Below are 21525 nucleotides of genomic sequence, written 5' to 3' on the forward strand. Positions count from 1 at the left end.
CCTTATCCTCTTCTCACCCACTCCATCCCCCAGCCCCATTATCCCCCCCTCTCTTCCATCCTCCATTCACCCAATTCATCCCCCCTGAACCCCCTTGGAAACTCCCCCAAACCTTTACTGCATTGGTCTAACACTCAGCCACTCCATCCCCCCGCGATCCCGGGTGGGGGCAGGGGAGGGGCAAGTGGGGGTGGCTAGGGGGGATGGAGTGGGTTAGTAGGGGGAGGAGGGGGGGATTGAGTAGGGGGTTGAGGGTGCTAAAATACAAGAGAGGCCTTGGGTCTAGGCCTCATTCAATCATACACTCTCCCCTTCCCTGCCCCCCCCTCTATGAGGAATGGGCCCAACGGGTCCACTTGGTCTAGTATATTACTAAAACTCTCTGTCTGTGTGTATGTGTGTTTGTGCATACCATAACTTTGGTGCTTCGCACAGCCAAAACGGTACACCATAGCGCCACAATTTTTGCACCACGTTACTCATCATTATCCTGGGCATAATCTGACAACTCTCATTCAAATTGAAGCTACATTTATAAAGCTACAGACATTTTAAAGTTTAAAAAATCACTTTCTAACCCATTCCCTGAAACTCCTCAGCGCATGACGTCACAATGCTCCACGTTCAACTTCATTTGCTCCTCACTCGCCAAAACAAGATGGCCGCCGGCAGCTCCGCCACCCGCCCAGCCTCAGTCATTCCCTCTCCCCTCCCCTCGCACCTCCCCCCTCTCACCTCGCCCGAGGCTCGCATGTCGGCAGTCAGCGTTGAACGCACGGGCACAGGTAAGTGCCTTTCGCAGCCAACTGCTCCCAGGAGGGGAGTGGCGACCGAGTGGGTGGAGGGGAGGGGGAAGAGTGGGCGAGGGGGGAGGAGGAGGAGAGTTGGGGTGGGGGTAGGGGAGAGTGGGTGTGGGGGGAGGGGAGAATTGGGGTGGGGGAAGAGAGAGTGGGGGGAGGAGGAGGAGGGGGTGGGGGGAGGGGCAGTGGGGGTGGAGGGGTCAGTGGGGGGAACAGTGGGGGTAGGGGGTCGGGGAGAGTGGGAGGAGGAGGGGTGGGGGAAAGGGGACAGTGGGTGTGGGGGTAGGGGAGTGTGGAGGTGAGGGGGTTGGGGGTCAGGGTAAGAGAGAGTGGGGGTGGGAAGGGGGACAGTGCGGGGCAGGGGAGAGTGGGGGTGGAAAGGGGGACAGTGCGGGGCAGGGGAGAGTGGGGGTGGGGAAGAGGGGAGAGGCACCCGCCCGACTGACGACAGTGCCGTGCTCAGTGTCTTTCCCCTTTCCTCTCCCCCCTCGCACGGATGCCGGGCCCGCAGGAGGGGGGGGGTTCGAGTGTGTGGAGGGGAGTGGGGGAGGAGGCGGAGGGGAGGAGAGAGTGGGGGTGGGGGGAAGGGGGTTGGGGAGAGTGGGAGTGGGGGGAGGAGGGAAGGGGGACAGTGCGGGGCAGGGGAAAGTGGGGATCGTGAAGAGGGGAGAGTGGGTGGGGGAGGAGAGAGTGGGGGAAAGAGGGAGTGGGGGAGGAGGGGGCGGGGGGAGAGTGGGGGTGGGGAGGAGGGCAGGGTGGGGGCGGGGAGGAGGGAAGAGTGGGGGTGGGGAGAGTGGGGGTAGGGAGGAGGGAAGATTGGGGGTGGGGGGGAGAGTGGGGTATGGGCAGGGAGATGGGGGCGAGGGGGGAATAGGGGTGGGGAGGGGAAAATGGGAGTGGGGGCAGGGCTGGGGGGAGTGGGGGTAGGGGATGGGCAAGTGGGGGTGGGGGCATGGGAGGGGCAAGTGGGGGTGGGTAGGGGGGATGGAGTGGGTCAGTGGGGGGAGGAGGGGGGGATAAGGGGGGTTGAGTGGGGGAGGTTGAGGGTGCTACACCAATACAGGAGAGGCTTTGGATCCAGGGCTCACTCATCACACCCTCTCCCATTCCCTGTCCCCCCTCTACGAGGAATGGGCCCAACGGGTCCACTTGGTCTAGTTGATTCTAAAATCTTACCAACCATCAAAGTCAGGCTAACCAGCCGATAGTTTCCACTCTTCTGCTTTGCTCCCTTCTTGTACAGCGGGGTGATATTCACAATTTTCCAATCTTCAGGAACCACTCATAACTCTAGTGATTCTTCAAACATCTCAACTAATGCCTCCACAATCTCTGAGGCCACCTCCTTCAGAACTCTGGGGTGCAGTCCATCCAGTCCAGGTGACTTATCCACCCTCAGACCTTTCAGTTTTCCTAGCACCTTCTCCTTAGTAATTGCCACTCCACTAACTTCCACCCCCTGACTCTCTAGGATTGGAGGCCCACTGTTAGTGTTTTCCACTGTGAAGATTGATGCAAAAAAGTTATTCAATTCACTGCCATTTCTTGATTTCCCATTATCACTTCTCCTGTATCATTCTCCAGTGGCCCAACATCGACGCTTGCTTCTTTTTTACTCTTTATATATCCATAGAAACTCTTACTATCCGCCTTTATATTATTGGCTAGCTTACATTCGTACATCATCTTCTCTCTCCATAATGTCCTTTTAGTTACATGTTGTTGTTTTTTTTTTTTAAACATCCCAATCCTCTGACTTCCCACTAATCTTTGCAATGTTATATGTCTTCTCTTTTGCTTTTACGTTGTCCTTGACCTCCCTTGTCAGCCATGGTCATCTTATTCTCCTCCTGGAATCTTTCTTCCTCTTTGGAATGAAATGATCCTGCACCTTCCAAATTATCCACAGAAATTCCTGCCATTGCTGCTCTACCGTCATTACTACTAAAGCCCATTTCAGGTCAATCTTTGGCAGCTCCTCCCTCATGCCTCAGTAGTCTCTTTTGCTCAGTTGTAAAACCGACACATCCGATTTCACCTTCCCCCTTGTAGGTTAAATTGTGCACGTCAATTGTGCATGCGTCAAGAAACGCAAGTTGAAATAAAAGGAAAGATTTATCTACACAAATTTCACGAGAGCAAATTTTACTCTGTATCTCAAAGCTTTGATTAGTGGTTTGTGAATTCTGTAAGGGGAAATTTACACTATCCAAGTTGCTGTAATGCAGGAATCACCCGTATTTCACTTCTAGTTACAAATAATGAGGGGAGGTTTCTTCACAGAAGATGGGAAATCTGGGATTTTCTCGACCCGAAACATCACCCATTCCTTCTCTCCTGAGATGCTGCCTGACCTGCTGAGTTACTCCAGCATTTTGTGAATAAATACCGTTGATTTGTACCAGCACCTGCAGTTATTTCCTTACACTTCCTTAACAACAAAGCAGCTATTAGGAACCAGATGACCTACCCCTGATCTTAATTCTTACATTCTCATGAATTTGGACTAATTATTCTGTTAATTCCAGATTATCACTCCCATGTATTACTTAATTTGTCTTTAAATAGTTTTGGAAATGACATGGAACATTCAGTTACAGCCCACAGATTACATTTAGAAATATACTTTGAATCAACATACCTTGTTTTTCTTTGCCCATGACTTTCTCGAAAATCCCGCTCCTCCCGTTGATCGTCCTTTTTATCTTTGCGTTCATCTCTTGCTTTATCTTTCTCATCCCAGTCCTTTTGTTTCTCTCTCTCCCTGTCCCTCTCTTTAACTCTCTCCCTTTCCTTTTCTCTGTCCCGTTCTCTCTCTCTATCTCTCTCCCTTTCCCGCTCTCTCTCCTTGCCCCTCTCTCGTTCTCGTTCCTTTTCTCGATCTCGTTCACGGACTCTTTCACGCTCTCTCTCCAGTTCTCTTTCCCTTTCTCGCTCTCGGTCTCTATCACGATCTTTGTCACGGTCTCTTTCCCTTAGTCTATCATCACGCCTGTCTTCACGATCTGAACGCCGCTCATCCTTTTTCTCATCATGGTCGTGATCATCTGTCCTCCCTAGATGTCGAGTAGTAGTGTTAATTGTGTGGTCTGCAAAATAAATATACATGAAATAATAAAAAACAAGTTCTGTAGAGTCAATGAAACTTGCCGTAGAGAATATGTATATCTAATTAGTCTTACTCTGTCAGTGATAAGCAAGTACCTAAGTCCCATTTGAGAGTTAATATTGTAAAATATCCCCCAACCCACAAACCAAAAGTGTTCCCAAGTCATCTTAAAAAAATAAAATTATCTCTGGCATTTTTCATGGATTCTAAATGAGTCACAAAGGCAAATAATATGGGGGGGGGGGAGACAGAGGGGGAGAGAGAGAGAGTGAAGGGGGGAGGGTGAAGGGGGGGAGTGAAGGGGGGGAGAGTGAAGGGGGGGAGAGTGAAGGGGGGGAGAGTGAAGGGGGGAGAGTGAAGGGGGGAGAGTGAAGGGGGGGAGAGTGAAGGGGGGAGAGTGAAGGGGGGAGAGTGAAGGGGGGAGAGTGAAGGGGGGAGAGTGAAGGGGGGAGAGTGAAGGGGGGAGAGTGAAGGGGGGAGAGTGAAGGGGGGAGAGTGAAGGGGGGAGAGTGAAGGGGGGGATAGTGAAGGGGGGGATAGTGAAGGGGGGGATAGTGAAGGGGGGAGAGTGAAGGGGAGAATGAAGGGGAGAGTGAAGGGGGAGAGTGAAGGGGGAGAGTGAAGGGGGAGAGTGAAGGGGGAGAGTGAAGGGGAGATATTTCCCATTTAGAAAGAGACAGAAAGAGAGAGAGACAGAAAAGAGACAGAGCAGAAAAGAGACATAGAGCAGAAAAGAGACATAGAGCAGAAAAGAGACAGAGCAGAAAAGAGACAGAGCAGAAAAGAGACAGAGCACAAAAGAGACAGAGCACAAAAGAGACAGAGCAGAAAAGAGACAGAGCAGAAAAGAGACAGAGCAGAAAAGAGACAGAGCAGAAAAGAGACAGAGAGCAGAAAAGAGACAGAGAGCAGCAAAGAGACAGAGAGCAGCAAAGAGACAGAGAGCAGCAAAGAGACAGAGAGCAGCAAATAGACAGAGACAGAGCAGAAAAGACAGAGCAGAAACGAGACAAAAATGAGAAGAGAGAGGAGGGAGAGGAGAGAGAGGAGAAAAAAGAGAAAGGAAGAAAGAGAGAGAAAGAAAAAGAAAGATAAATAAAAAGAAAGATAAATAAAAAAGAAAAAGAAAGAGAAAGAAAAAGAAAGAGAGAGAGAGAAAGAAAAAGAGAGAGAGAAAGAAAAAGAAAGAGAGAAAGTAAAAGATAGAGAGAAAGTAAAAGATAGAGAGAGAAAGAAAAAGATAGAGAGAGAAAGAGAGAGAGAGAAGGAGAGGGAAGGAAAGAAAGAGAAGGAAAGAAAGAGAAGGAAAGAAAGAGAAGGAAAGACAGAGAAGGAAAGACAAAGGAAAGAAAGAAAGAAAGAAAGAAAGAAAGAAAGAAAGAAAGAAAGAAAGAAAGAAAAGAAAGAAAGAAAAGAAGAGAAAGAAAAGAAGAGAAAGAAAGGAGAAAGAAAAAGGAAAAAATAGTCCCTCAACTCTTCCATTGGTTCTCATTTGCTGTATTGTTTCGATGATATTCAATCCTTCATGACCAAAAGACGCTCTAGTTAAATACTGAAAAGCCATTTTCTTTGGCTACCATCACCAATTGTTCTCTTGCGACCACAGACTCAGGCTAAATCAGACTATACACATCATCGCCATCGCATCCAACTGGGGTTGACTTCTGACCACATATTTCCAAATCAGGAAGAACACCTCCCATCTCTGCCCTTGTGAATTGTTGCTAAATCCAGGATAAACAAAAATACAAGCATATAAATAAACATTCTTTTTACCTCTCTCTCTATCTCTGTTTTCACGCTTTTCCCTTTCCGTATGGCCACGTCTGTCAAAGGATGCATCTCTGCTTTGGTCTCGATCATTTCGATCTCTTTCTGTGTATCCACTTCTTGTATCCCAGTTTTCATGGTAATTATTGCTCGTGCCATGTGTGTCAAATTGTGCGCCTCTGGTTGCTCCTCGGCTCCCTGGAGCAATCAAGTTTTAATTATTTTGTAGTACAAAATGAAGACTTTCGTGAGAAACACAGCAGACTCACTTAATAACACTATCTTTGAGCGTTACTATAAAGGTACGAGTTAAAAAAAACCCATAAATCTCCATGAACAAACAAAAATAAATTTACCAGAACACAAAACGGGAGGTTGTCAAAAACATTGTTGTATGCCTTTTTCTTCCTCAAACTCCTTCCCAGATGTGAATCATCCCTATACATGAACAGTAGCTTCATCTGTGATAGCATTTTTGTAGTATGACAATTCTGTACTTATTTCATTTGGATAAACACCTCTCACTTTAATTCTTCATCCCACTCTGACCTGTCTGTGGTTTCTATACTCTTCCAACAAGGCACAACAAAAGATTGAGGAACAGCATTTTTGCATGGGAATCAATATCAAATTCAACAAAGTCAGAAAACTAGTTTATATGTGTATTTGAAAGGATCTTCGATCTGAAAAGTTACTTCTATTTCTATTTTTATGGATGCTACCGACCTATGGAATCTTTGCAGCATTTTCTGTCTTTCTATTTCATGCATGAGAACTTTTTTCATTTAAATCACTTTGTTTGGCAAAATTCCTCAGCAAAAGGATGTTGCCAGGATTCGATGGTCTGAGCTATAGGGAGAGGTTGAGTAGGCTGGGACTCTATTCTTTGGAGCATAAGAGGATGAGGGGTGATCTATAGAGGTGTAAAAAAATGGTGTATAAAAATGTGAGGAATAGATTGGTAGATGCACAGACTCTCTTGCCCAGAGTCGGGGAATTAAGGACCAGAGGACATAGGTTTAAGGTGGTGGAAAAAATTTAATAGGAATCTGAGGGGTAACATTTTCATACAAAGGGTGGTGGGTGTATGGAATGAGTTGCCAGAGATAGTTGAGGCAGGGACTATCGTAACATTTAATAAACAGTTAGAGGGGTACGGGACAGGTTTAGAGGGATATGGGCCAAATGTAGACAGGTGAGACTAGTGTAGCTGGGACATGTTGGCCGGTGTGGACAAGTTGGGCTGAAAGGCCTGTTTCCACACTGTATGACTCTATGAAGACTGAAGTATCCGCCTAGATTACATGCCCATAGTATTGATGCCCATTTGAAACCAAGACTCATGATGCAGTGCAGATGAGACCAAGGAATCATGTTTTAGGTTTTCTATTATAAATACATCTCTCGACTGTTGGCAGCATTCACCTTCGATGGCTAAGTTTGGGCAATCTCATACACAGCAACAACCAGGATGTTAGGACACAAAAAGTTGGAGTAACTCAGCGGGCCAGGTAGCATCTCTGGAGAGAAGGAATGGGTGACGTTTCGGGTCGGCTACTCCAGCTTTTTGTGTCTATCGTCGGTTTAAATCAGCATCTGCAGTTCCTTCTTACACAACCACCAGGATGTTGATGACTATTGTCTTGATTTTCAGTTGCTCTTGACTTTGGGAAACCATGAGTGTGTCAAGATGACCTCTTTTCAAATGCTTGCTTTACTCATGGTACCACTCATAATTTGTTTATAAATCAGCCACCCAAGTTGTAGCTCCGTTCCTAATTCCAAGCTCGGGGATTCTCACTTCTGGTCATTTTTCTGCTGTTGAAAATGTAGGTCAACCTCTACATATAGAACACCACCTGTTCAAAGCTACATGGATCCAGCTATTAAATTCAGCTCCTCATGAGGAGCTTTAGTGAGACAACAAATGTCTCTCTGTACATTTTTATTGGCTTTAATTCAAGAATCGATCACATTTTTCTTTAAATGCCAAGGACATTGGGAAAAATGCAATACATGAGGTGGGCAGCTTTGAAATTTAACAAAGATCACAAATTCTTTACTTGCATGATACTAACGATACCAACCTGAACAAATTAGTTTAAATATAACTACTTAATGAAGTCAACGGTAATTCATAGAATGAGACATATAATTATAGAAAAACAACAAAAATTAAACCATAGAAGTTAAGGTATGCACAAGGACATAAAAGAGAGAAGATTTCTTTTTGGCACTACATAAATAGGAATATACTCATGATTTCACTGTCAGAGATCTGTCAGGAAATATGAAAGCTCGTGGCATAACAATTGAATATTGGGCCTGAATGATTAAAATGAAAATAATTGTACCTTACCTTTGTCAGTTAATTCTGGTCCTCTTCCTCTTCCTCCCCTTTCACTCCTGGTCTCGCTCCTGCCATCTCCCCTGGCCTCGCTCCTATTGTCTCCTTTGGGATCGCTCCTATTGTCTCCCTTGATTTCGCTCCTGACATCTCCCCTGGGATCGTTCTTGCTGTCCCCCCTGGCATCGCTCCTGCTGTCTCCCCTGACATCGCTCCTGACATCGCTCCTGCCATCTCCCCTGACATCGCTCCTGCCATCTCCTCTGGCATCGCTCCTGCCATCGCCCCTGGCATCTCCCCTGGTCTCGCTCCTGCCGTCTCCCCTGGCATCGCTCCTGCTGTCTCCCCTAGATCCGCTCCTGCTGTCTCCCCTGGATTCGCTCCTGCCGTCACCCCTGGCATCACTCCTGCTGTCTCCTCTGGCATCACTCCTGCTGTCTCCTCTGGCATCGCTCCTGCTGTCTCCCCTAGCATCGCTCCTGCCATCTCCTCTGGCGTCACTCCTACTGTCTCCTCTGGCGTCACTCCTACTGTCTCCTCTGGCATCACTCCTGCTGTCTCCCCTGGTCTCGCTCCTGCCGTCTACCCTGGCATTGCTCCTGCTGTCTACCCTGGCATCGCTCCTGCTGTCTACCCTGGCATCGCTCCTGCTGTCTACCCTGGCATCGCTCCTGCTGTCTACCCTGGCATCGCTCCTGCTGTCTACCCTGGCATCGCTCCTGCTGTCTACCCTGGCATCGCTCCTGCTGTCTACCCTGGCATCGCTCCTGCTGTCTCCCCTTGCATCGATCTTGCTGTCTCCTCTGGACTCGCCGCGACCATCTCCTCTGGCCTCATTCCGGCTTTCACCCCTGGTCTCGCTGCGAAGCTCTACCCTGGACTCGCTGCGACCATCTCCCCTAGCCTCACACCGACTGTCACCCCTGATCTCACTGCGAACATCACCCCTGGATTCATTCCTGCCTTCAATCCTCACTTCACTCTGACGATCATTCTTGACATCAGTCCGGGAACTTTCATCTCTGCCATGACTCCGGTTGTAACTGCGGTCTTCATGATGCTGTTCGTCTTTCCGATGAGAATCCCTGCTCTCTCGGTAGTCATGAGTATCACGGCTAGGACGAGACTCTCTCACATCTCGAGAGTCTTTACTCTCCTTGTAATCTCGAGTGTCTTTGCTCTCCTTGTAATCTCGAGTATCTCTTGTCTCACGAATCTCATGAGATTCTCTGGTCTCTCTGCGCTCAGTGTTGTCTTTCACTTCTTTATGATCCCGATTGTTTCTGTTATCACGCGTATCCCTGATTGTGCGCTCATCTCTTTCTTGGAGTACACTCTGATCCAGTTCATAGCCTCGCCGGTCTCGAATATCCTTGCTCTCCTTTTCTCGGTCCCGTTTTCCTCTGCTTCCTGAGAAGAAAATCTGCATTAGTATCTAAACAAAATATCCCGTATTAACGATGAGGGCAAGCTAATTAAACTTGTTTAAAGATGTGGATGATCCCAAGTTATAAGGCAGTAAAATCCTAATGCACTAGAGAGCAGTGTGACATCTGCAGCCAAAACAGGAAAACCATTAGATAAAACAATGCTGATTAATAGTTATTTAATCACTTCTTAGTAATTTAATAAAATTGATGGTTCTATTTTAGTCAAAGTCCAAAAATATAAATTCTGTTTGTCAAACAAACAGAAGTGTCACTATACTAATGTATCAATTTAATATAAAAATGAATTAATCTTGTGACAAAGATATTAAAATCAGTGAAATGCATTGGTTTAATTTGAATATCAGGATATAATTTATCCTCCGCTTTGAGCATACACTCGTCAAAATAATGGAACATAATGATTGGTGGCTGGCTTTCAAGACATTCCTAAAGGGATGGCACTTGTGAATTTGTAACAGACACGGGAGTTGACATTACTACCTCTTTTTCAAGTCAAATGGGTCAGACAGAATTTAATAAAAGTTCATGGTACAAAGTACAGGGTACATCAAAAGGGGTTAATGAATTATCATGGAGACAGGTCAAACATCCACATTTGAAAAAACATGGCTGCAATCATGAAATAGGCAAGGATGCTCTCAACTTGGAGAAGTTTTGGTCAGATTAAAGAAGCATACAAGGAAATGGGAAATAAACTTAAAATCTCATCCTTTTATCAAGTTTTGAATGATTTTATATGATTCTCCAATGAGCCATGATACAAGGACCCCCTTCTAGCAAGCTAGTTGTCAATTAAAATAAGAGATTGACACACTTAAGGATTCAAATAAAGAAAGTGTGAGACTAAATTACAACTAAATATTTTCAATTTTTAAGTGTAAAAATGACATTTATAGGTCAACAAAACACAAATGTTTTGGAATGAAGAAAGTGCCAGATGAAAAAAAAACACAATTTAGTCCATTTTCTACTCTCGCAGCAATTACAGAATTCAATCATTATTATTGAAATTTATGGCAGCTGAAAAATTACTAAATAATCTGAAAAAATTCCCACGTCAAAACTCGTGGTCCCATGCCTAGTAGTTTTTTGTACATATTTTTAATGTGCTGAGGAATTCTGCCTCCATTTCCTTTGTTGTCACAGTTCCAGACCTTCATAATCCTTCACCTTTGGTCCATCTACAATTATTTTAAATGTGTGTTTCCTAGATATTGACCTACCTGATATGTCTTTCCTGTTACATCTGTTTAAGCCCCTCACTATTTTGTACTCCTCGGTAAAGTATCACCCAACCTCCAAAGAAAATTATCTTATTCTAACCAATTTTTCCATGTAACTAATTTTCCAGTCCTGACATCATAAATCTGCTTCCCTTATCCTCTTTTGAACTGAATTGTACTGTAACCCCAATTAGTGTTTATGTGCTCAAATACAGTCTCTCTGTTTTTGTATTCCATGCCCTATCCTAAAAATGGAAGCATCCTGCATACCTTCACTATCACTTTATCTCTCACCCTTTTAACTTCAGGGACCCGTGTGTATGCCCCACACTGTCTTTCTGCACAGCATCCACTCATTTATTGAATGAGCCTTATACTGTGTGACTGCACCAAAAACATTACATTTCACTTCTTTGGATTGAATCCATCTACATACCCAAGATAGACACAAACTGCCTGAGTAAATCATAGGGTCAGGCAGCATCTCTGAAGAAAAAGAAAAACTGAAGCTTCAGGTCAGGACCCTTTGTCAAAATGAAAATAGAGATGGTTGGGGGGAGAATACACTGGAGGGGAGAAAAGACCAGGACAAATTGGGGCAGATAACCTCAGGCAGAATGGTTCCCTGGTAGGCCAATTGTTGGCTAGGAAAAATGTAATTTCAAGAGGGATACATTGCTGCGAACTGTGGAACTGGTTAAATGACTAGGGTGGCGGAAGGGGGCTGGGGGGCAGGGGAATGTTAATGGAAGATACTTAAAATTTGGAATTCAACATTCATACCGTTAGGTTGTAAGCTACCCGAGCAAAATATGTGGTGCTGTTCCTCATCAGCAGTGGGAATCATCCATGCAAAGTCAACTTCTCTCGAGTGTGCTAAGTTTCACACTCACACCATATTCGCACACTCCATCTCATTATTATGAATTCTTTTTACAACTTTCTGTGAAGATTGTTCCATACATTACCCCACTCATCAAAATTATGCTTCAGATTGTATCTGCCTTACTAAAAACCATGCATATTACACTTTACTTTCCTCTGCAACCGTAGGAAATGCAACACCTGTCCCTATACATCCTCGCTTGACTCCATCTAGGGATCCTGTCCCCATGCCTCCTCCCTTGACACCATCCAGGGATCCCAGTCCTTTCAGGTGTGGCAGAGGTTCACTTGCACCTCCTCCAACCTCATCGACTGTATCCATTGTTCTCGGTGTAGACTCCTATATATTGGCGAGACCTAGCACAGACTGGACGATCATTTCACTGAACATCTACACTCAGGCCGCCTTGGCCCAAGTGATCTCCCAATTGCCAAACATTTAAACTCCCCTTCCCATACTGACCTTTCTGTGTTGGACTCCTTCACTATCAGAGTGAGGCCACACGCAAATTGAAGGAACAGCACCTCATATTTCATTTGGGCAGCTTACAACCCAGCGGTATGAATTTGATTTCTCTAATTTTAAATAACATCTGCATTACCTCTCTCTCCGCCCATCCCCCACCCCAGCCGTCCTGCTAGTCCACTGCACGCATCCATACATCCCTTTGTTTTCATCTCTTCCACAGTTAACAATGGACCATTGTGGGCTCCATCTTTCCTTGGTCATTGGCGCCGTTTCTGATTTGTTCTGAACCTTTTCGTGCCTCTAGTTTCACTCCCCCCCCTGATTATCAGTCTGAAGAATGGTTTTAACCGAAAACCTCACTATTCCTTTTCTCCAGAGATGATGCCTGACCCGCTGCGATACTCCATGTGAGGTTATCCACTTTGGTGGCAAGAACAGGAAGGCAGATTATTATCTGAATGTTGTCAAGTTAGGAAAAGGGGAAGTACAACGAGATCTGGGTGTCCTTGTTCATCAGTCACTGAAAGTAAGCATGCAGGTACAGCAGGCAGTGAAGAAAGCTAATGGCATGTTGGCCTTCATAACAAGAGGAGTTGAGTATAGGTGCAAAGAGGTCCTTCTGCAGTTGTACGGGGCCCTAGTGAGACCACACCTTGAGTATTGTGTGCAGTTTTGGTCTCCAAATTTGAGGAAGGACATTCTTGCTATTGAGGGAGTGCAGTGTAGGTTCACAAGGTTAATTCTCGGGATGGCGGGACTGTCGTATGTTGAAAGACTGGAGCGACTGGGCTTGTATACACTGGAATTTAGAAGGATGAGAAGGGATCTTATTGAGACATATAAGATTATTAAGGGATTGGACACTCTAGAGGCAGGAAACATGTTCCCAATGTTGGGGGAGTCCCGAACCAGGGGCCACAATTTAAGAATACGGGGTAGGCCATTTAGAACGCAGATGAGGAAAAGCTTTTTCACTCAGAGAGTTGTGAAGCTGTGGAATTCTCTGCCTCAGAAGGCAGTGGAGGCCAATTCTTTGGATGCTTTCAAGGGAGAGTTAGATAGAGCTCTAAAGCGGAGTCAAGGAATATGGGGAGATGGCAGGAATGGGGTACTGATTTTGGATGATCAGCCATGATCACAGTGAATGGTGGTGCTGGCTCGAAGGGCTGAATGGCCTACTCCTGCACCTATTGTCTATTGTCCATCATTTTGTGTCTATCTTCGGTGTAAACCAGCATCTGCATTTCCTTCCAACACATTACATTTTACCCTGATCAAACACTTTTGAAAGAAAACTAGCAAGATTGATACGATCTCCTTTCAAGTGCCCACCTTGGTCATCCCTCAAGAATCTATTTTGATCCAGATTGTACATCAAAGTCCATAATTTCTTGGTTCGCTTTTGCTATTATTTGAGAAAACAGAGTTGTTTTTGTCCAGTCATCATTCCAGTATTTAAAGGATTTCTACAAGAAATGTACCAGAGCTCCTGAAATCTATTTCATTCAGGATTCTTGAAGGCATTCCATCTATCAGTTTTATTTGCAGCAACAAGACGCATTGGTAATGTAAATTATAAAACACTATCTTGGTCTCTTTTCAGAACAGATGGATTATCCATCTCCTCTCTTTGGTAAATACTGACAAAAAATCTTATACAGAACGTTTGTAGCCAGTCTGGTATAAAATATTGGGTGCTCAACCAATTCCAGTGGCCAAAATCTATCCATTATATTTTTTCTCTTTCTTAATGCAACTAAGAGGCATATCCTTAACTTTCCATGTGCCATTCAATTCCAAGGCTATTTCTTTGCCAAATTTTCTCCTTTTCTCTCTGCTTTGAAAAATTATAGCTTTCACTGATAGTTCCATGGAAAATGTTATGCTAATAAATATAGCATTCGGCCTTGGGAAGCATCTGCACTACTTTCACCATCAAGGATGGATGCACAAGTTATGTTCTAAACCTCTTGTTATTTTCCACCAATTTTTGAAATGTATACAGGGGGGAATGTATTTGATAATTCACTGCCTCAGAAGGCAGTGGAGGCCAATTTTCTGAATGCATCCAAGAGAGAGCGAGATAGAGCTCTTAAGGATAGCGGAGTCAGGGGGTATGGGGAGAAGGCAGGAACGGGGTACTGATTGAGAATCATCAGCCATGATCACATTGAATGGTGGTGCTGGTTCGAAGGGCCGAATGGCCTACTCCTGCACCTATTGTCTATAATATCACAACTTTCTACCTCCGATTATGAGACATAACCTTGATCTGAATGAAGGAAAGATAACGAAGGATAGTTTTCCCTCTTTAGCCATTCCAAAACCTTTGATGCAAAGGAGTTCACTACATAGAGAATGACAAGCTTGAACTTGAACTTTATAGGCGGCACAATAGCACAGCGTTAGAGTTGCTGCCTTACAGCGCCAGAGACCCTGGTTCCATCATGACCTTGGGTACTGTTTGCACAGAGTTTATATGTTCTTCCTGTGACTGTGTGGGTTTTCTGTGTGCTCAGGTTTCCTCCCACATTCCAAAGACGTGCAGGTCTGTAAGTTAATTGGCTTCTGTAAATTGCCTCTTGGATTCCTGTAGGATAGACCTAGTCTACGGGTGATAGCTGGTCACACAGACTCGGTGTGCCAAAGGGTCTGTTTCCACACTGCATCTCTAAACTAAGCTCGACTAAACCTCACTTTGCATATTAGTATGATACATGCTAAATTGACAAAATAACTACTTTTCAAAGTCATATCACTTAAATATAAAAAAGAATCAACAATTAAGCATCACTTGGAATTGATTTAAAAAAGCAAACTTGAACTGTTTTACCTGCCCTTTTCTGATGATTTCGCTCTTGTAACGGTGATTTTTCTAGCTCATGTTTGCCTTTTTCTCTTCCAGAGGACCTATGTTTTATTGGACTTTGCTTTCTCTGTGGAGATGAAGAACGTGGAGCATATGGTGAAGAGGATCGTTTTCGAGTCAGAGATGCCGCATGCTGATAGGATGGTGAAGTGGAACGTTTGTGGCGAGGAGATGACGATCTTCTCGTTGCAGGTGAACCTGACCGAGATGATGGGGAGTGCTGTCTTGACACTGTGGGAGTTTGATGTTGTCGCTGGGAAGAAGGTGATCTGCTGGAAAGATGACATTTGAAAAGGTAATTTAAAATATCGGAAGTATTTTGTGAAACAGTTGTCAAGCAAGGCTTTACTTATGGTTAATTAAGGATTTTGATCCTGAGAACACAGAACCGGTGTGAACAGATGATTGATGGTCAGCATGGCTGAAGGGCCTGTTTCCATGCTGTATCTCTAAAACTAAAAGCTGTCGGAAAACTGATTTCTCTGTAAGTCAGAAACATCTGTTATCTATTGTAACCCATATCATATTGCTCTACGTACACCTGCCATACTTCTTTCACTTATTGAATAATCATTTAACTACTCACAAGTAAACTAATGGAACATATACGGTATCCAGTCATTACTCATTAATATGAAATCTTTTATTACCATTACTGTTACTATCTTGAAAAATGCCCTAAAAATGCACAACAAAGTCAGATTTCCAAAAGTCTGGTCATTCGTAACCCAGGGAGTCCCTGTTTTATTGTAGTTCTAGCAAATACAGACCTAGCCTATTCAATCTTTCCTCATAAAACACACAGATTCCAGGTACTAGTCTAGTAAAGCTGCTCCAAAATTACTTCTACCATATCATCATATCATATCATATCATATATGTACAGCCGGAAACAGGCCTTTTCGGCCCACCAAGTCCGTGCTGCCCAGCGATCCCCGTACATTAACACTAGCCTACACCCACTAGGGACAATTTTTACATTTACCCAGCCAATTAACATACATACCTGTACGTCTTTGGAGTGTGGGAGGAAACCGAAGATCTCGGAGAAAACCCACGCAGGTCACGGGGAGAACGTACAAACTCCTTACAGTGCAGCACCCGTAGTCAGGATCGAACCTGAGTCTCCGGCGCTGCATTCGCTGTAAAGCAGCAACTCTACCGCTGCGCTACCGTGCCGCCCATGTTGACATACTCCTTTAATTAAGGAGATTGGTACTGTACACAATATTTCAGATGTGATTTCACCAGTGCCCTATATAACTGAAGCAAAATCTCTATATTAAGGTATTCACTTCTTCCATAAATAAGTAATGTTCTGGTAGGTTTCTAAATACTTGCATTAACAGCATGCTCGCCATTTGCAAATCATACAGTACAATACTCAGATTCCTGCATCTTAGAACTCTGCAATCTCTCACCTTTTAGATGATATGCTTTTTAATTTTTTTCTGCTAAAGGGACAATTTCTCATTCTCTCGTATTTGCCACATATTGGCACACTCAAACTATTTATACCTGTTTCTTTTTACTTTCCCCCTTCCTCTGCCCTCTGGGATTTTTCTCTTTGCACTACATGTTGTACTTGTGTACGGCTTGATTTTGTATGATTTGACTGGATAGCATGGAAAGCTTTACTGTATCATGACACGTGACAATAATATATCAATACCTTTTCTCCTTGCATCTCTCCACAAGTTGCTTTCCTACCTATTTTTGTGTCAAGAGCAAACTTAGCAAATATGCCTATCATCCAAGACATGTAAAAACGTCAAGGCCCCAGCATAATTTCTCTAGCACACCACTCATTACATCTTAGCAACCAAAAAGAGACCTATTTATGCCTACTCTGTTTCCAGTCAGTCAATCTTCTCACCATGCCACTATGTTACCTCCTGCACTATGAGCTTTTACTTTCCCAATAATTTTTAATACAGCACCTTATTGTATCTTCTGAAAGTCTTACAGTACATCCACCACACATCATTATGCGCAGCACATGCTATTCCATTAAAGAACTCCAATAAATTGGTCAGACATTAGACCTTTGACAAAACCATATTGAATTTGTCTGATTATATTGAATATTTCTAAGTAGTCTGCTACAATAACTTTAACAACAGCTCAAGCATTTTTCTACTGTCCATTGTTAGGTGGGGGTCACATTTATCACCCTCCGATCTGCAGCACCTCTTCCAAAATCCGCAACATTTTGGAAAAACCATGTCCAGATCTTAACACATGCAGGAATGGCATATTGCATTAGCTTTGGAATTTGGAATAGAATTAAGCATTAGACAGTTTTCAGTGAACATCCATACTTCAGATCTTATGGTGGAGGGTTATTGATGAAGCGTCTAATGACGTTTGAGTGCAGAACACTGTTCCGAGGAACCCAATGTCTTTAGGAACCCCAATTTTAAGAAGATTATCTTGCCTTCTAAACCTGAGTGTATGGGGTTCATTTTCTTTTGCAATCCTTCGTGTTCGAGGATGACTTGCTTCCACTACAGTGTTGAAGATTCTGACATGACCAATGAGGTTAATGTGGGAACTACCGGCTCTTCAACAGATGGGACAGAAGATGCCTGATCAGACAGATGGATAATTTGTAAAGTGGTATGCTGCTTCTGCTATTTATGCAGAACTCCCAATCCATGGATTTGAGGTTTTCAATCGCACCCTGAATGCTCTTTCTCCACTTAAGCATTAACAACTGCCCTACATTTAAAAAAAAGATGCCCAGTCAACTTCTAATCCAAAGCTTCAGTAATGTCCTTTTTGTCATTCATAATCTTGTTCATATAAATGGATAAAAGGGGAGGGAATAACTGGCTATGACTAGGATTCTGTGTATTAGAAATAATGGATTGAGCAATTGAACTTCGATGCATTTCAATATTTAATAGGGCTAACGTCCAACTAAAGAATAATTAAACATTAACTTGAACAATGATTTATGGAATATGATCAACAAAAATGATGATCTTCTGCTGGTAATCACTAGTCTTCTAATCCATGCAACTGGCAAGTACACCTGATTTTAATATCAAAGCTCTTTGTAATGATAAATGTGGTTAAAAAGTCTCTCAAGAGAAATATACATTTTCAAAACTTGTGTAAAAAAACATGCAATGATTTCATTATCTGTATTTTTTAAATCACTTCAGAAAGTGGAAATCAAAATTACCAAGCCAATTAATGCCATTGTATTATAGTACATTATCACTGACTAATAGCTGCATGCATATGTTCTAATTCATATTCCTAAATTCAAAGATCCTACAGAAGTAATCAATTATTTAAAACCAAACTAATAATAACCCCATGTTCAACCACCAAAGTAAATTTATACAACATTAATCTGTTAGTTTTCTTCTGGGACCCTAACTAGGAAACCACAGCAAGCTATTAACAAGGGATAAACAGGCAACAATATCTCAGCTACTCTCAGTCCCAATGCTCCTTACACTAATATTTTGGATTATGCTTCTGGGGAGCAGGGCAATTGTCCCTTTTGTTTTGTTTTCTTCACCTGAGATTATTAGCCTCAGTACTATGTGCTATTTTGATCTGACCCACGTCTTCATTTAATCCAATTCCCCTTCACTTTATGCACCTAGGCTGGGCTCATGTTAGTTCAAGCTAAATACCATTTATTGAGTCATAAAGCTATACAGCTTGAAAACAGGTGCTTCGGCTCAACTTGCCAACGCTGACAGAGTTGGCATTCTGGGCTGGTCCCATCTGTTTGCATTTGGTCAACGCCCCTCAAAACACTTCTAATTCATATATCTATCATTTACTAACAATGTTAACTACATTGTCATTCAAATCGTTAATGTTGATAACAAACAACAGTTGACCCAGCACCGATTCCTGTGGCATACCACCGGTCGCAGGCCTCCACTTAGGAAAACTCTCCAGAAATACCCATAAGGACATAAAGTGCTGAAGTAACTCAGCAGGTCAGGCAACATCTCTGGAGACCATGAGTAGGTGAAGTTTGGGGTTGAAACCCTTCTTCAGACTACCATTTGTCTTCTTCCTCCAAGCCAATTTTGAATCCAACTGGCTAGCTCACCCTTGGATTCCAAGTGATCTAACCCTCCAGACTAGCCTATCAATGAGACCTTGTTGAAGGCCTTGCTGAAGTCCATATAAACAATGTCCGCAGCCTTACCCTCATCAATCCTCGGTGATGTCTTCAGAAAAACTATCAGATTAGTGAGACGTGAGTTCTCACACACAAGACCATGCTGTCTATCTCCAATTAGCCCTTGCCTATCAAAATGCTGGTAAATCCTCCCCCTTGGCATCCACTCCACCAACTTTTCCACCATTGATGTAGGCTCACCGGCCTGTAGTTTTGTGGCTTCTCCTTGTCCTTAAATAACGATACAAAATTAGCCACCCTCCAGTCTTCCAGAACTATACAGATGGCTAGAGTTTGCTTAAAGCATATTGTTGAAGGGGGTGTAGTAGGATTAGGGTTAATGGAAACATAACCATTCAATCACTCAGACTGAATTCAGTCCTGCATTTTGTTGCATTCAGGTGCCTGAATATGTCAGCTAACCCTGTCTTGTGATTTCTCTGCATTACACTGGAGAATCATCACTTGACTGCAGTGGAATTGGTAAGGTAGAAACTTGAAGAGGTAAGGGGAAAAAAGGCATATTTACTTTTTAAAAATTACTTTAATTTAGAACTATTCAAAACATTTATGGGTTTTATCCATAATTAACTAACTTTATTTTTATTTTTTAATAATTTAACTTTTATTGAATTAAGTTTCTTTTAGTGTTTCTGAATGTCAAAGAAAATTAAAAGTTATTGAAATTAAAAGGAAGACCAAATTCCACCCAAAGCCTTGCCTTCCTTCAAAGCAATTGTTTCAGTTGGCTGCTAGATTCATATATGTGGAGGGCTAGCAAGATACTAACACATCCCAGGTAACTGTGGATGCTCATACACTGCAGGTGGTGTTTCTAGGCAGCGGGCCCAGACGAGTATGATCCAGTCTCTCAGTTTCACTCTTATCAGCATTAGAAAGGGCTGATCACAGAAACTCTATTCTCATCTAATCCACTTTAGTACACTTTGGTACATTATCACACAACTATGAAAATAAATCTACCCATCATTTGCTTCCTCCACATCCCATCTTCCAGTCAAATCTTAATTAGTCCAGCCTTAATTAGGTTTGCCTTGTTTGTTGTGTGCAGAAATGCCAAATCAGTGATTAGGGTGAACATCAACCTAGGTTTGAATCCTAACCTGTTTAATTATGTTATTGTGCATCCATAAAAAAACAATTCTGCTAATTACTGCTACGTGTACCTGTGCACATTATGAGTTTGTCATATATTTCTAGATAACTTGTTGTGCCCATCATTTCCACTTTCTTGTCGACACAAGTTTGAGGATTCTATACCTGTGACGTGGTGAGAAGGAATGCTTTCGAGAAGAGGAAGAAGAGGTTGACTTAGGTGGAGCTGGAGAGGCTGATTTTCTCCTTGTTGCCGGTGGGGAATATTCTCTGGAACGAGAAGAGGTGCTGCCAGACTGTTCTTCAGGGCTTATAGACCTCTTCTGTCTACGAAGACTATCAGAGTGATCCCTGAAAGTTGAACAAGACAGAGACCTAACCTGCGATGTCTATTGTATAATTTCTTCATTCTATCTACAATGTATGACAGTACCCATCCATTCAGTAAACTATTCAGAGTTTTCAAGTTTCTTTCATATGTGATAATATAAATAGATTTCAGAGATGACTTGTGCAGCAGCACAATAACATATGATGAAAACACAGAAATACATTCAACATTTTTGTGTTATCTTCATCAATTCAATAAAGATAATGTTTACACCTTTGTTGCAAGTATAAAGTTCTCTAGGAAGTGATGCTGATTAAGGCAAGGAAAAGGTGCCCAATCTGCATTGTACCTTTACTCTGATATTTCTGTTTTTCCATTTTCACAATATTGTTATGGTCCAGGCATCTCAATTCTGCAAGTCTCTTTCATATTTAAATTATTAATCTATTTAATCAATTGAAGAGTATACTGCTAGTTCATCTCTTTGACCAGCATCCTTCATTCTAACATCTGTAAATATGCGATTGTTTGCATGAGCCGGGAACCCTGTGCACTGATCCATTTCAAATTATGTTCACCCATTTCTTGTGTTTGCTAACCTGCATTGGTTCTTGGTTACATAACTATTTGATTTTAAAACTATCATCCTTATTTTTATCCCAGTGAAATGAAAACATCTCCTCAGAACATCTCCTTGATGAACCTTTTGGTCACATGTCTTAACATTTTGTGATTCGGTTCAAATTATGTTTGAATTTTTTCAATGTTAAAGATGCCTACCTGAAGGCAGAGCAATGGAAAATATTATTGGTATAACCTCCTGAAGACTCATTCAAACAACTAGTTGAAAATGAATTACTATGTAACATGGACCCATGGTTCATAACTTATATAATTACTATAATTCTACATTTTGTGTCATTACAAGCATGTAAAGAGGCTATCTTTTCTAGAAACAATCAATACAGATCGTTCAAAAATATCAGTGTAAATAGGTTA

At 43.0% G+C, this 21525-nt stretch overlaps 1 protein-coding gene across 7 annotated transcripts in view; it reads right to left on the minus strand.

Moving 5' to 3' along the window:
* The window catches only part of zc3h13 (zinc finger CCCH-type containing 13), a 92776-nt gene that overhangs the window by 24889 nt on the left and 46362 nt on the right, over window positions 1-21525 (minus strand). For 3 of the 7 annotated variants that reach the window (XM_078409392.1, XM_078409390.1, XM_078409393.1), the window contains exons 9-13: window positions 20361-20546; window positions 14888-15195; window positions 8039-9436; window positions 5686-5877; window positions 3442-3889 (exon numbers count right to left, since the gene is read on the minus strand). In XM_078409392.1, coding sequence (XP_078265518.1) covers window positions 3442-3889; window positions 5686-5877; window positions 8039-9436; window positions 14888-15195; window positions 20361-20546 — 2532 coding nt within the window. The remainder of the gene's footprint in view (window positions 1-3441; window positions 3890-5685; window positions 5878-8038; window positions 9437-14887; window positions 15196-20360; window positions 20547-21525) is intronic. The other 4 variants (XM_078409396.1, XM_078409395.1, XM_078409391.1 and 1 more) reach the window with 3 other exon arrangements.

This window comes from Rhinoraja longicauda, chromosome 12 (genome assembly GCF_053455715.1).
Source record: "Rhinoraja longicauda isolate Sanriku21f chromosome 12, sRhiLon1.1, whole genome shotgun sequence".
NCBI classification, from domain to species: domain Eukaryota; kingdom Metazoa; phylum Chordata; class Chondrichthyes; order Rajiformes; family Arhynchobatidae; genus Rhinoraja; species Rhinoraja longicauda.